Consider the following 14414-nt stretch of genomic DNA (forward strand, 5'->3'; position numbering starts at 1 on the left):
ATATATTCAGCCTCACCAAATGAGGAGTTGCGACATTCAGTACTGCTGCTCCATATCATCAGCTTCAAAAAATAAGTACTTGTGTCATCGAGTGCTACTGCTGCCATATCTTCATCCTCATCAGATAAGGAATTATGTCATCAATGCTACTGCTCCATATTGACAGCCTCACCAGATGATGAATGGTGTCATCCAGTGCTACTGCTGCCATTTCTTCAGCCTCACCAGCTGGGGAATTGTGTCATCAATGTGGCGCCCTGGACAAGCCAGGTCGTCACAGGTACTACACCAACACACCCTACACCCCGGCTAGGCACACCTAAGCCAAATACAAATCCTTGTTGCCTTCCTCCAGGGGCTGATGTCCACACCAGGGGGTGGGCCAGGCGGTTGGTCCCGCCCACCGAGGAGTTCACAGTCCTGGAGGCGGGAAAAGGAGGCAGATAAGTTTTGGAGAGTGAAGTGGTAGGAGAGCAGCCTGACCGTGTCCGGGTGTGTGGCCCGGGCACCCAGCAAGGTTGGCAGACGGTGGTGACCGTCTGCAGGACAGGCTGATTGGAGTGAACCGTAAGGACCGTGGACGGGCGGTGGCCCAACGGTACCGGATCGGGGAGTGAAGAGAAGCCAGCACCATTCGGCAGGGCCTACGGACCCCGACCAGGCTAGGAGTCGCCGTAAAACTGGTCAAATCCGTTAGCGAAGGGAACCTCTGGGGTTTCCCAGCAGCCAAGACCCGATTGAAGGCAACAGCTCACACAGTAGAGGGAAACACAGTCACCGCCAAGGCTACAGTTCCCAGGGCCAGAGCCTGCGGGCAAAAGGGGCTCCCTCAGCATCCATCCAAGCTGGGGAGCGGGTTACCGGTGGGAACCCATTGGAACCGTAAACACAACACAGGTGCAGGTAAAGGCAGTCACCATCAACCTGCCGGGAGGAGAACAACCGCAGCCGCCTGTGGGACCCGTCCATCCAGCCGTTTGTTTGACCAGAGACTCTGTGTTAATTATTGGCTGAGTGAGTACCACCGTGCCGTGCAGCACAGCGCTGCCCCCGCGACCCTGCACCTCACCAGGCCCCGTAACCCGCCTGCCATCCCTAAAACCCTCACCGGGTCCCCGGGACAACCAACCCCCTACCCACGGAGGGGAGAACCAACATCCAAGCTGCTCCCTGTCATCGCTCCCGGGATCCCCGTCCAGAGCATCGGTGGTGTCACAACTTCACCACAACCGTGGGTGGCGTCACGGACAATATCTCCCCAAACCACACACCATCCCCCCCTTTCACTCACGGGCGAGGAGCGCCGCTCGAGTCCCCGGGATCCGGCCCACCGCTCGAGCCACCACCGAGCAGCAGCAGCAGTAGCCGGACCCGAGCAGTGGGTGAGCGCAGCGTCCCCTCCTCCGCCCGCGACACTTTCACAACACCTGAGGTATCGAAGGTTTCCTATATGCCACCGGATGCTCATCACAATCCAGGTCACTGACTGGAAATCCATTTTGAGTACTTAAAGCGGTTGAATGATATTTAAAAAAAAATAATCAAAAAACAATCCCAATAGTGGGCAACATGATAAAAATAGAAAATAATGAATATTCTCTCGTTCTATCCACTGACGATCCATTCGGACCTCTCTGGTCTTACTTAGGTTTACTTGGTTTTCTCGTCCTTCAGTGATGACATCATCTGTATCCATGTGACTGATCCAACCAATCATGGGCTTCCGCAGTCTCAGGCTGTTAATACCAGCTAGTGTTTTGCGCCGCAGTCACATGGATGTATGTGACATCAGCGCTGCAAGAAAAAGACCGATGGGGACTGTGGAAGCTGTGGCACTAGGCTGATGCCACAGTTACATGTCTTAGTCCTATGTTTTTTTATTCTGGCATATATGATGGAGGAGGTGTAGTTTTTCCTTTCTTGTTCATTTGGTACATTTCCCACGTTACACTGCAGCAGACACTGAACCAGTAGCAGTTTTCTGGTGACATGAAAGATCCTAAAGCCTGAGAGCCAACATGGTGTCAGAAAACAGGACCCATTTGTAATAAATTGATGAATGTAAAAATGTAGCAGATCCGAGACCGGCAATGCTGCAGAGAGGAGGTGGTCAGTAGGGCCATGCTACCCAATAGTAAATTAACAAATATCCTAACTTGATGTGCACAGAAAAAAAGGGGTTAATGACAACGCCAAGCAAGTAGGTGGGTGAGACGATGAAATCTGAGATGCCAAAATACAAAGGGTCGTAATCAGACTCTTCTGTAATTCATAAGGAAAAGTCAACTGAGAACAAGGAAAAGAGGACAAGTAAAGAAAATGGCACAGATGAGAGACTCCCTGAGCTCTACCTTCAGTGACTGGGCTCCTGAATCGCTCTGCCCGATCCGAGAGAAAACTGTATATGTGTGCAATTACAGCTGCACAGTTCTCCATCTCCTACCTGCTATGATCAGTGTTCCCCCTAATGTTAAGGTCAACGCTGGAGAGGTGAGCAACTAAGATGAGTGAGTCCACCTGCAGGACCCTGGTTCAGCCGCACATCGTATGTCCATGGCCGCCAGTCAGGAGAATGGTGAACCACATCTTACCTGCCAGACTCTTGTGTGCCTTCTTATTTCTAGGCCGCTCAACATCATGTTTGTGATGACATCACATAGGGCCGGCTTCTCAAAAGGTATGGGGAGGTTTCCAGGACCACAAAGAACAATGGTGGCTGGACCAGGTTTCTACACATCCGTTCACTACTCTCTATACAGCAATCTATAGATCTCAGTTAAGCAGCCTCCAACTAGGATCTTATGTTTTGGGTTTTTTGGTTTTTTTTTTAATGTCCTAGGTGAACAAGGATCTTGCCATTGACGCTTTCATTGTCCTAAATTAACGGGGACCCCCTATTGCCCCAGATCACCAGGTATATTGAGCTCTGAGTGGAGGGTACAAACATGGGAGAGAAAGAGCCCACTCATGACATACATCTAGGACTCACCTTGGTGTGCTCGGGGCAGGGGAGCAGCTCCCTGGGCAGCGGTGCACTGTGTATGGTGACCATTCTGTCCTTTAGTGTTGGGTGCAGCATCCCCTAGTGGCCAAAAAAAAAGACGAAACAAACCCTATTTACATGTCAAATCTCAAAAAGCTGTGATAAAACGTATTGTGACTTTTCGAAGTGTTGTGATACATGTCCCTTCGACCTTCCATATGTTCCTATTACAGCCGTAAAGAAGCGCCACCCCTCAATTTTCCATATGTTCCTATTGCAGCTGTAAAGTAGAGACCCCACCAACTTTCCATATGTTCCTATTACAGCTGTAAAGTAGAGACCCCCAAATTTCCAAATGTTCCTGTGCCGCCCCCGTGCCAGCAGCCGACGCTGCTCGGATCCGGGCCTTCAGGGGTGGTGGCTCAAGGGTCTCCGGACCCGGGGGTCTCGCGGACACGCCGAATAAAATGGGGGACGTAGATGTACGTGCTAGGCCGTAATAGGTTCATGACGCCACCCACGGTGTGTGCTAAAGTGGGACACCACCGCTGCTGTTACGGGGCACCCGGGGGAGATGTTTTGCAGCAAGTTGTTAACCCCTCCGTGGGCAGGGATGGTGGCCCCGGGACCCGGTGGCTCTGGTGCAGGGGAAATGACGACCGCAGGGGTTGCTGGTGTACTCACTTTTAGTAAAACTAACAAGTCTCTTGTAAACCAAGGTGGTGGTGGCCGGTGCCGCGGCCGGTTGCGTTCGGGATCCCCAACCCGGCTGGTGGTCTCTATTCTTTTCCTGCACTGCTTTAAGTAGAAATAACTTCCCAGTTTGAAAAGTAGGAGTCCGCTCCTGGCTGGATGTGGCCTAAGGAGCCGTGCCCGCAGACGCTGGCCCGTGGGAACTATGGGCCCTGGCGGTGACCTAATCGGTGGGCTGTTGTCTTCTATGAGGGACTTTGGGTGGGACAGGACCTCTAGTCCTGGCCTCAATCGGTTAATTAACCAGCTCCAGTAGGTTCTGGTCCTGGCTTCAGGGTCCGAGTACCCCCATTTGTGCTACGGTTTCCGGGTCGGTTCCCCATGTCGGTACCGGCGGGCTACAACCCTGGCCCGGTCCACCGAGCCGTCTTCCCGTCTCCTGTTGACAGAGACCACCGTCTGCCTCCTAGTCAAGGAACTAGGGCTCATACCCTGGCACCGCTCAACTTGGACTTGACCGCTGGAGCTACCCCTAGCTCCAGCCCACACTCCTCTCCAACTCAACTCCAAACCTTAACTCAACTCACTGTTTCTCCCGCCCCGGGCTGTCTGGACCCCTGGGTGGGCGTGTCCCAACCACCTGGTCATGCCCACTGGTGTGTCTATCTTTCCCTAAGGGGGAGTGACTAGGGTTTACTGGTTGGCTGTATGTTTCCTGATGAGGGAAGGTGTTATTCAGGGGCCTATTTGTGACTACCTAGTTTTTCCAGGGCGTCACAATCCTATTACAGCTGTAAAGTAGCGACCCCCCCCAACTTTCCATATGTTCCTAGTACAGCTGTAAAGTAGAGAACCCCCAACTTTCCATATGTTCCTGTTACAACTATAAAGTAGAGACCTCCCCAAATTTCCATATGTTCCTATTACAGCTGTAAAGTAGAGACCCCCCAACTTTCCATATGTTCCTATTACAGCTGTAAAGTAGAGACCCCCCCAACTTTCCATATGTTCCTATTACAGCTGTAAAGTAGAGACCCCCCCAACTTTCCATAGGTTCCTAGTACAGCTGTAAAGTAGAGACCCCCCCAACTTTCCATATGTTCCTAGTACAGCTGTAAAGTAGAGACCCCCCCCAACTTTCCATATGTTCCTATTACAGCTGTAGGGTAGAGATCCCTCCCGACCTTCCATATGTTCCTATTACAGCTATAAAAGTAGCGCCCCCTCCAACCTTCCCCATGTTCCTATTGCAGCTGTAAAGTTGCGACCCCCCCCCCGCCCCCATCTTTGATTTTGGAAAATAAAAGACTCAGCAATAACCCATTTAAGCCCTTTACGGTCCATGATGTAAATATCCATCATACAGCGAACTTGATAATTTCTTAAATGCCATGGTCGATCACGACAGTGGCATGATGTCGGAGGGTGACTGATCGGGTGCCCATCAGCCACTAATGCCTTCCCCTGGTTCACCATGTCAGCAGGGGCTTACGGACCTCATCGCCGCCATCTTGGCGCTTCTGTGAACCCCAGTATGGTACATGAACCCATTGCCTCTGTTTTGGCTCCTATCTTTCCACCCTTCCTCCGCAGCACGATCCTGGGGAGCCGATGGTTCATCAAATATTCAATAGGGACGAAGAAATAAAGTAACATGTTAAAAAAAAGTTTTTAAAAATAATAAAATAAATGAAATCACCTCTATCACTGTAAGTAAAACAATTAGCGCATTCCGTATCACCGTGTCCGTAAAAGTTTATAAAGTTTTTTAGTTTTTTTCTATTTTTCAGTACATTATATTACATTGTAAAATGAATGGCGTTGTTCAAAACGTCAACTTGTACTTGCAATAAATAAAGCACCGCACAGCGATGTGGATGGGAAAACGGCATACTTGTCGTATACGACAGTCACCGACTCAGCTCTGCTACACCTGCCATAAAGTACAACGCTGTAAAATCTATGCAATTCTACTTTTCATGTATTACAGCCACCTACCAGACAGGAGAGCTCTCACACTGCAGCACCCAGCACCTTCCAGTCCACCCCAGCCGCTGCACTCACTTCTTCAGCTCTGTGTCCTTCCACCATCTGTCCATCACAACATATAGTCCCATTAACCATTTTTTTCCTATCAGACCTAAACTTTATTTGTATTATGCACTTTTGAAATGTAGCATAGTAACATACTATCCCTTATTATTTTACACATACAGAGATAACAGAGCTGCGGATGTGTATAATACTATTTATTCACTTTTCCGCACTATCTCTCAGCAGGCTCCATTTTAAAGACTGTATCTTTATTTTTATCCTTTTTTGTTATTCTGTAGTTAGACACATAACACAAAAAGTAGCAATAAACTGTCGCTATAGGGACTATTCTACGACAATTGATATCACTCCGCCATCATAGTCCCGGCACAGTTACCGTGGCAACGCGTTGTTACCTTTTTGTCGCCACGAGGAGCCGGGGTGAGTGAGTGACAGAAGTGGAAGCCAATCAGTTGCAGGAATAGGATTGTAGGCGGGGTTATTAAGAACTTGTTAGGCCAATCAGGAGTATTGTGAGTAGTAGTCACGCCTTTTACCGGTTGTAGTGCACTGCAGCCCGCAGTGTTGCTGCGTTGAGCTGAGGGGACAGGTGGGTGAGGGGATGTGCGAGCACTATTGGGTGGGTGAGTTTAGCTTTAACCCCTTCATGCCAGGGCGTTATTTTTCTTTTCTCATGTCCCCCCCGTTTTTGTAGGAGCCATAACTGGACTCATCAGACCAAAGCACAGATTTCCACTGATCTAATGTCCATTCCTTGTGTTCTTTAGCCCAAACAAGTCTCTTCTGCTTGTTGCCTGTCCTTAGCAGTGGTTTCCTAGCAGCTATTTTACCATGAAGGCCTGCTGCACAAAGTCTCCTCTTAACAGTTGTTCTAGAGATGAGAAGGTGTGTCCAAACTTTTGGTCTGTACTGTGTATATAAAATATATACTAGCTATTGAACACTGTCTACACCCGGGTGTCGATGATTTACCATTGGGGCAGGACTTTGTGGTCGGGTCTTTTCTTTATCTATTCCTACCCTTTTGTAAAATTTTACAGCACAGCGGCCGCCATCGTCCCCAAGGCTGGCATGTGCACAGTGCTATGTTCACTTTGTAGTTTAAATCTCAATAAAACGGAGCTAGATTTAGCGCGTGCACATACTGCCAACTCCGGCCCCATTTTATTGAAAGCACTGTATCTGGGAATATCATCTGAAACAAACGGGTGCCGGAGTTGGCAGTATGCACGTGTGTTGAACCCGGTGTCATTTTATTGAAGAATTCAAGTAAAACATGAACAAAGCGCTGAGCACCAAACAGTTAAATCCTGGCTTGCGACTGAAGGACGCGTTCAGCATTTATATAGTGTGTGTGTATATATATATATATATATATATATAATATATATATATATATATATAATGTGTGTGTGTGTATTGGCAGATAACAGAAAGCACCAGCGTGCAGTAGTCGGCACAGGTGACGTCAGTGAATCAGCCATGTGTGTATTGGCAGATAACAGAGAGTAGCAGTGTGCGGCGGTTGGCACAGGTGATGTCAGTGAATTGGCTACATGTGTATTGGCAGATAACAGAGAGCATTAGCATGCAGTGGTCAGCACAGGTGGCATCAATGAATTGGCCACGAGTATGTGTATTGGCAGATAACAGAGAGCAGCAGCGTGCAGTAGTCAGCACAGGTGACGTCAGTGAATCGGCCATGTGTGTTTTGGCAGATAACAGAGATCAGCAGCGTGCGGTGGTTGGTACAGATGACATCAATGAATTGGCAACGTGTATGTTGGCAGATAACTGAGAGCAGCAGCGTGCAGTGGTTGGTACAGGTGACATCAATGATTTGGCCACGTGTGTGTATTGGCAGATAACAGAGAGCAGCAGCGTGTGGTGGTTGGTACAGGTGACATCAATGAATTGGCCACGTGTGTATTGGCAGATAACAGAGATCAGCAGCGTGCGGTGGTCGGCACAGGTGATGTCAGTGAATTGGCCATGTGTGTGTGTATTGACAGATAACAGAGAGCAGTAGCGTATGGTGGTCAGCACAGGTGACATCAATGAATTGGCAATGTATGTGTATTGACAGATAACAGAGCAGCAGCGTATGGTGGTCGGCACAGGTGGCATCAATGAATTGGCAATGTATGTGTATTGACAGATAACAGAGAGTAGCAGTATGCGGTGGTTGGCACAGGTGATGTTAGTGAATTGGCTACATGTGTATTGGCAGATAACAGAGAGCATTAGCATGCAGTGGTCAGCACAGGTGACATCAATGAATTGGCCACGTGTGTATTAGCAGATAACAGCAGCACATGTGGTCGGCGCAGTGGTGTCAGTGACCTCGGCCGCTCCCGCTCTGCTGTACCTGCTTCAGCAGCTCCTGCACCTCCTGCTGTATGGACGTCCTGCTCGGACACACCACTGCCGGCCTCTTTATACACACATTGCATTACAGGGACCTGACCACCAGGGAGGGGTAAGCGACTCCTCTCCCTGCCTCGTGCATGCTGCAGTCACACGGATCTCAGCATTTAGGGGGTTAATCTCCCGGGAGCGGCGCAGGCACTGCTCCTGGCAACGAGAGCTGGTTGTACGATCAGCCGGTGCCTGCAGTGGTACAGCGCCTGAATCCCTGCGCTCCCCATGACTGAAAAACACAAAAAGAAGCATGGAAAAAAGCATGTGAAAAAACTCACAAACACAATAAAAAATGCACGTGGAAGATCACCTCTTTACAAGGGGGGACGAGAGCGAACCCAATCCAACCACCTGTGGTTCATACTGATGCCTCACTAGTCGGTATTAATAGGCACGATGCTCTGCGGCTCTTGTGGCACCATAATACTCATTATTAGTCTTCTCGCTCATATTTCCAGCAGGTGTAAGACGCAATGAACCAAGTACAGAATCTATTATATGACGCCCTAATAAAAACGCAGCATGTGGAGAGAGCTGCACTCATCAAGATAAGAGAAGCCACCGCGTTGACTTCACCACCAGGATTCCACGTAAGGTCTCTGTGGTCATCAGGTGGTACCGTATAGACCTGCCCTGATGGGTATCAGAGTCTACCGCTGTCTTATATCGTTGTCCCATCCATGATAGGTGTACAGATGGTATTCATGGCACTTTGCACTGTCACATTCCAGCTCCAGCCTCAACAAGTCCATGGGATCATTGATGCTTTCAAGAAGACTCCTGTCCTGAGACGAGAAGGCTTTAATTTCCGGGATAAGGTTTACCATTGTGTCCGTGCGGATAAGAATTCCATCTATGCTAAATGTGTAAGTGGGTCATCACATAGGAAACACTGGGACTCGTGCATAAACAGCACATAGCAGACATCAAGTCTGCTGTATACACTTAACATAGGGGACAGACTGCTGTATATACATCACATAGGAGACATCGAGACTACTGTGATATACACTTCATACAGGAGACATAGACTGCTGTATGTAGATGACATAGGAGACACCGGCTCTGCTGTATATACATGACATAGGACACATCGAGACTGTGATATACACTTCATATAGGAGACATAGACTGCTGTATATACATATATACATCACATAAGAGACACTGATTGCTATATATATACATGACATAGGAGACCTCGAGACTGTGGTATATATATCCTATAGGAGACACCAAAACTGGTGTATATACATGACATAGGACACATTGAGACAGATGTATATACATCAAATAGGAAACACTGGGACTCGTGTATAAACAGCACATAGGAAACATCAAGTCTGCTGTATACACTTCACATAGGGGACAGACTGGTGTATATACATCACATAGGACACATCAAGATTGTGATATACACTTCATATAGGAGACATAGACTGCTGTATATACATATATACATCACATAGGAGACACTGACTGCTGTATATACATGACATAGGAGACATCGAGACTGTGGTATATATATCATATAGGAGACACCAAGACTAGTGTATATACATCACATAGGAGACATTGAGACTGCAGTATATATATATCATATGGAAGACACTGAGACTGCTTTATGTACATCACTTAGGAGACACAGAGGCTGCATATATATCACATAGAAAACATCAAGACTATATTCCATACATCACGGAGATATGGAGACTGCGCTATGCACATGATTGGAGACACCAAGACTGCAGTATGTACATCATATGGGAGACACTGGGACTAAAGCATGTATATTGCATAGAAGATGATCTAACTGGTGTATATACATCATAAGGTAGACACTGACACTGATGTATATACATTATATAGGAGGTGGTGCTGGAGCAGGTATATATTAAAGAGAAGACGATCTGACTAGTGTATATCATAAGGGAGACATCAGTATCAGGACGAGAGCGCAGAGTTCGCCAACTCGCCCCTAAAGAATTCTTCATTGCATGCCCACAGCAAGTAAGACTTAAGGGCCTGCAGGCAGCAAAGCGGGACCACCGGACTACCCGAGGGCCGGAAGAAATGACATTGCCACCCCAGCTGTATATAGTTAGCAGGTAGCTTTCCATAATAGTGGCTGATGGCAACCAAAACCGTGTGTGTCCTTCACTAGTGTTGATCCTGTGAGGACTTTGTAACTGCTGCTTGTATCAGAAGAGCAAGTGAGACCCTGTCTACATTTATTCACATAGGACAATGATGGCGTCATAATGGTAAAAACCAAGTTGAATATCCTCCTTGTCACATACCGTGACGGCATGTACCCCAGCGTGTGTGTAGAGGCCGCTGAGAAGCTTGGTAGGTTTTCACTTGTTAAACTTTGACTTATTGTAAATATAAATAAAAATAAATACATTCATACTCTTGTGCATAGGGGCAGTATTATAGTAGTTATCTTCTTGTGCATAGGGGGCAGTATTATAGTAGTTATATTGTTGTACATAGGAGCAGTATTATAGTAGTTATATTGTTGTACATAGGAGCAGTATTATAGTAGTTATATTCTTGTACATAGGGGCAGTATTATAGTAGTTATATTGTTGTACATAGGAGCAGTATTATAGTAGTTATAGTCTTGTACATAGGGGCAGTATTATAGTAGTTATATTGTTGTACATAGGGGCAGTATTATAGTAGTTATATTGTTGTACATAGGGGCAGTATTATAGTAGTTATATTCTTGTACATAGGGGCAGTATTATAGTAGTTATATTGTTGTACATAGGAGCAGTATTATAGTAGTTATAGTCTTGTACATAGGGGGCAGTATTATAGTAGTTATATTCTTGTACATAGGGGCAGTATTATAGTAGTTATATTCTTGTACATAGGGGCAGTATTATAGTAGTTATATTCTTGTACATAGGGGCAGTATTATAGTAGTTATATTCTTGTACATAGGGGCAGTATTATAGTAGTTATATTCTAGTACATAGGTGGCAGTATTATAGTAGTTATATTCTAGTACATAGGGGCAGTATTATAGTAGTTATATTCTAGTACATAGGTGGCAGTATTATAGTAGTTATATTCTTGTACATAGGGGCAGTATTATAGTAGTTATATGCTTGTACATAGAAGCATTATTATAGTAGTTATATTCTTGTACATAGGGGCAGTATTATAGTAGTTATATTCTTGTACATAGAGGGCAGTATTATAGTAGTTATATTCTTGTACATAGGGGCAGTATTATAGTAGTTATATTCTTGTACATAGGGGCAGTATTATAGTAGTTATATTCTTGTACATAGGGGCAGTATTATAGTAGTTATATTCTTGTACATAGGTGGCAGTATTATAGTAGTTATATTCTTGTACATAGGGGCATTATTATAGTAGTTATATTGTTGTACATAGGGACAGTATTATAGTAGTTATATTCTTGTACATAGGAGCAGTATTATAGTAGTTATATTCTTGTACATAGGGGCAGTATTATAGTAGTTATATTCTTGTACATAGGGGCAGTATTATAGTAGTTATATTCTTGTACATAGGGGCAGTATTATAGTAGTTATATTCTTGTACATAGGGGCAGTATTATAGTAGTTATATTCTTGTATGTAGGAGGCAGTATTATAGTAGTTATATTGTTGTACATAGGGGCATTATTATAGTAGTTATATTCTTGTACATAGAAGCATTATTATAGTAGTTATATTCTTGTACATAGAAGCATTATTATAGTAGTTATATTCTTGTACATAGAAGCATTATTATAGTAGTTATATTCTTGTACATAGGAGCAGTATTATAGTAGTTTATATTCTTGTACATAGGGGCAATATTATAGTAGTTATATTCTTGTATGTAGGAGGCAGTATTATAGTAGTTATATGCTTGTACGTAGGTGGCAGTATTATAGTAGTTAGATGCTTGTACATAGGTGGCAGTATTATAGTAGTTATTTGCTTGTACATAGGTGGCAGTATTATAGTAGTTATATTCTTGTACATGGGGGCAGTATTATAGTAGTTATATTCTTGTACATAGGGGGCAGTATTATAGTAGTTATATTCTTGTACATAGGGGGCAGTATTATAGTAGTTATATTCTTGTACATGGAGGCAGTATTATAGCAGTTATATTCTTGTACATAGGAGCAGTATTATAGTAGTTATATTCTTGTACATAGGAGCAGTATTATAGTAGTTATATTCTTGTACATTCAGAGCAGTATTATAGTAGTTATATTGTTCTACATAGGGGGCAGTATTATAGTAGTTATATTCTTGTACATAGGGGCAGTATTATAGTAGTTATATTCTTGTACATTGGAGCAGTATTATAGTAGTTATATTCTTGTACATAGGGGCAGTATTATAGTAGTTATATTCTTGTACATAGGGGGCAGTATTATAGTAGTTATATTCTTGTACATAGGGGCAGTATTATAGTAGTTATATTCTTGTACATAGAGGGCAGTATTATAGTAGTTATATTCTTGTACATAGGGGCAGTATTATAGTAGTTATATTCTTGTACATAGGGGGCAGTATTATAGTAGTTATATTCTTGTACATAATGGCAGTATTATAGTAGTTATATTCTTGTACATAGAGGGCAGTATTATAGTAGTTATATTCTTGTACATAGGGGCAGTATTATAGTAGTTATATTCTTGTACATAGGGGGCAGTATTATAGTAGTTATATTCTTGTACATAGAGGGCAGTATTATAGTAGTTATATTCTTGTACATAGGGGCAGTATTATAGTAGTTATATTCTTGTACATAGGGGCAGTATTATAGTAGTTATATTCTTGTACATAGAGGGCAGTATTATAGTAGTTATATTCTTGTACATAGGGGCAGTATTATAGTAGTTATATTCTTGTACATAGAGGGCAGTATTATAGTAGTTATATTCTTGTACATAGAGGGCAGTATTATAGTAGTTATATTCTTGTACATAGGGGCAGTATTATAGTAGTTATATTCTTGTATATAGGGGCAGCATTATAGTAGTTATATTCTTGTACATAGGGGCAGTATTATAGTAGTTATATTCTTGTACATAGGGGCAGTATTATAGCAGTTATATTCTTGTATATAGGGGAAGTATTATAGTAGTTATATTCTTGTACATAGGGGCAGTATTATAGTAGTTATATTCTTGTACATAGGAGCAGTATTATAGTAGTTATATTCTTGTACATAGGGGCAGTATTATAGTAGTTATATTCTTGTACATAGGGGGCAGTATTATAGTAGTTATATTCTTGTACATAGGGGCAGTATTATAGTAGTTATATTCTTGTATATAGGGGCAGTATTATAGTAGCTATAATATAAGCATGTCCATGAATAATGTCTTATTTTATGCTGGATTGTCTAGTTGTCACCTTAGTGTAATCATGTGTTTATGGGAATGTATTATCCTTTTGCTGTTTTCTTTCATTTAGGGAGCTATTTTCGTGAGAAGGAATTATGATTGCAGTCATTACAGGACATTGCGGACATGGCAATAGATGCAGACTTCATGTACTGGGGCAAATGAATAATTCTGGGCCTCTGTATGGAGCGCTGTAGTAGGACACGTCCTCTGAACATTTTGCACCATTTGCCTTTTTCCTGACACATTCAACTTCAGTATGGTCTCTGGTCCTAAATCAGCGAGAGGAGCCCAGAAAAGGAGGATGACAGTGTTTTTCATGTTTTCAGGTGTCATCATTATTTTGGATCAGTGTGTCACCATTCTTTTTTATGTATGGATCAATAAATAAATTACAAAGCTCCTATCCCTTGCGATGTTAATCATGGCGCCCTCACAGATGCCATTTGCGTAGTGTCCGTGGTTTTACACGGACCTATAATACTTGTATTGATATTTTTCATCCGTGCTGCTGGAAAAACATGGATTCCTCCTGTGTTTTGTTTTTTTTTCCACTAATACACAACCTGTGGAAAGCACGGATATATGAACAGCTCCATAGATTCTATTGGGTACATTCATCAATAAAAACATGGATAGAACGCAAAAGTCTGAATGAGGCCTTAAAAACCCTCACGTCATTTATTCTGAATTAGCTCACTGATGGATGCTAAGTTAACTCATTCTTCAGCTGGAAATAGACAATGCAGCATAGAGGCTGTAGAAAGCAAACTGCAATTTTTTTTTTCTATGAAACCCATTTACAAAAATGTTTTTTGGCCTCGATTTCAAGCACTTAAAGGGAACCTGTCACCAGATTTGTCTTGTGTGAAC

General features: G+C 43.9%; 2 protein-coding genes across 4 annotated transcripts in view; one reads left to right on the forward strand and one right to left on the reverse strand.

The window, feature by feature from the left end:
* FAM228B (family with sequence similarity 228 member B) overlaps window positions 1-5876 on the reverse strand; it is a 42067-nt gene extending 36191 nt beyond the window's left edge. The window contains exons 1-2 of one of the 2 annotated variants that reach the window (XM_075338793.1): window positions 5675-5876; window positions 2990-3082 (exon numbers count right to left, since the gene is read on the reverse strand). In XM_075338793.1, coding sequence (XP_075194908.1) covers window positions 2990-3079 — 90 coding nt within the window. In that variant the 5' untranslated portion in view covers window positions 3080-3082; window positions 5675-5876. The remainder of the gene's footprint in view (window positions 1-2989; window positions 3083-5674) is intronic. The other variant, XM_075338794.1, reaches the window with a different exon arrangement.
* A 385-nt stretch (window positions 5877-6261) lies between these two features.
* On the forward strand, window positions 6262-13947 carry PFN4 (profilin family member 4). 2 transcript variants are annotated; one of them, XM_075338795.1, is made up of 6 exons: window positions 6269-6320; window positions 6426-6616; window positions 8614-8742; window positions 8884-9018; window positions 10396-10501; window positions 13612-13947. In XM_075338795.1, the coding sequence occupies exons 3-6, from the start codon at window positions 8626-8628 to the stop codon at window positions 13638-13640; spliced, it is 387 nt and encodes a 128-aa protein (XP_075194910.1). In that variant the 5' UTR covers window positions 6269-6320; window positions 6426-6616; window positions 8614-8625; the 3' UTR covers window positions 13641-13947. The 2 variants fall into 2 exon arrangements, with proteins under 2 accessions (XP_075194911.1, XP_075194910.1); XM_075338796.1 differs by lacking the exon at window positions 6426-6616 and having other exon boundaries at window positions 6262-6320; window positions 8611-8742.
* The last annotated feature ends 467 nt before the right edge of the window (window positions 13948-14414 follow it).

This window comes from Anomaloglossus baeobatrachus, chromosome 3, assembly GCF_048569485.1.
Source record: "Anomaloglossus baeobatrachus isolate aAnoBae1 chromosome 3, aAnoBae1.hap1, whole genome shotgun sequence".
NCBI lineage: Eukaryota > Metazoa > Chordata > Amphibia > Anura > Aromobatidae > Anomaloglossus > Anomaloglossus baeobatrachus.

Excerpts from the sequence above, each read along its gene's own strand:
- PFN4 (XM_075338796.1), top strand. The coding sequence starts at position 8,626 with ATGAACCAAGTACAGAATCTATTATATGACGCCCTAATAAAAACGCAG. Across the intron at positions 8,743-8,883 it reads CTTCACCACCAGGATTCCAC|CTCCAGCCTCAACAAGTCCA; the intron begins GTAAGGTCTCTG and ends GTCACATTCCAG. Across the intron at positions 10,502-13,611 it reads AGAGGCCGCTGAGAAGCTTG|GGAGCTATTTTCGTGAGAAG; the intron begins GTAGGTTTTCAC and ends TCTTTCATTTAG.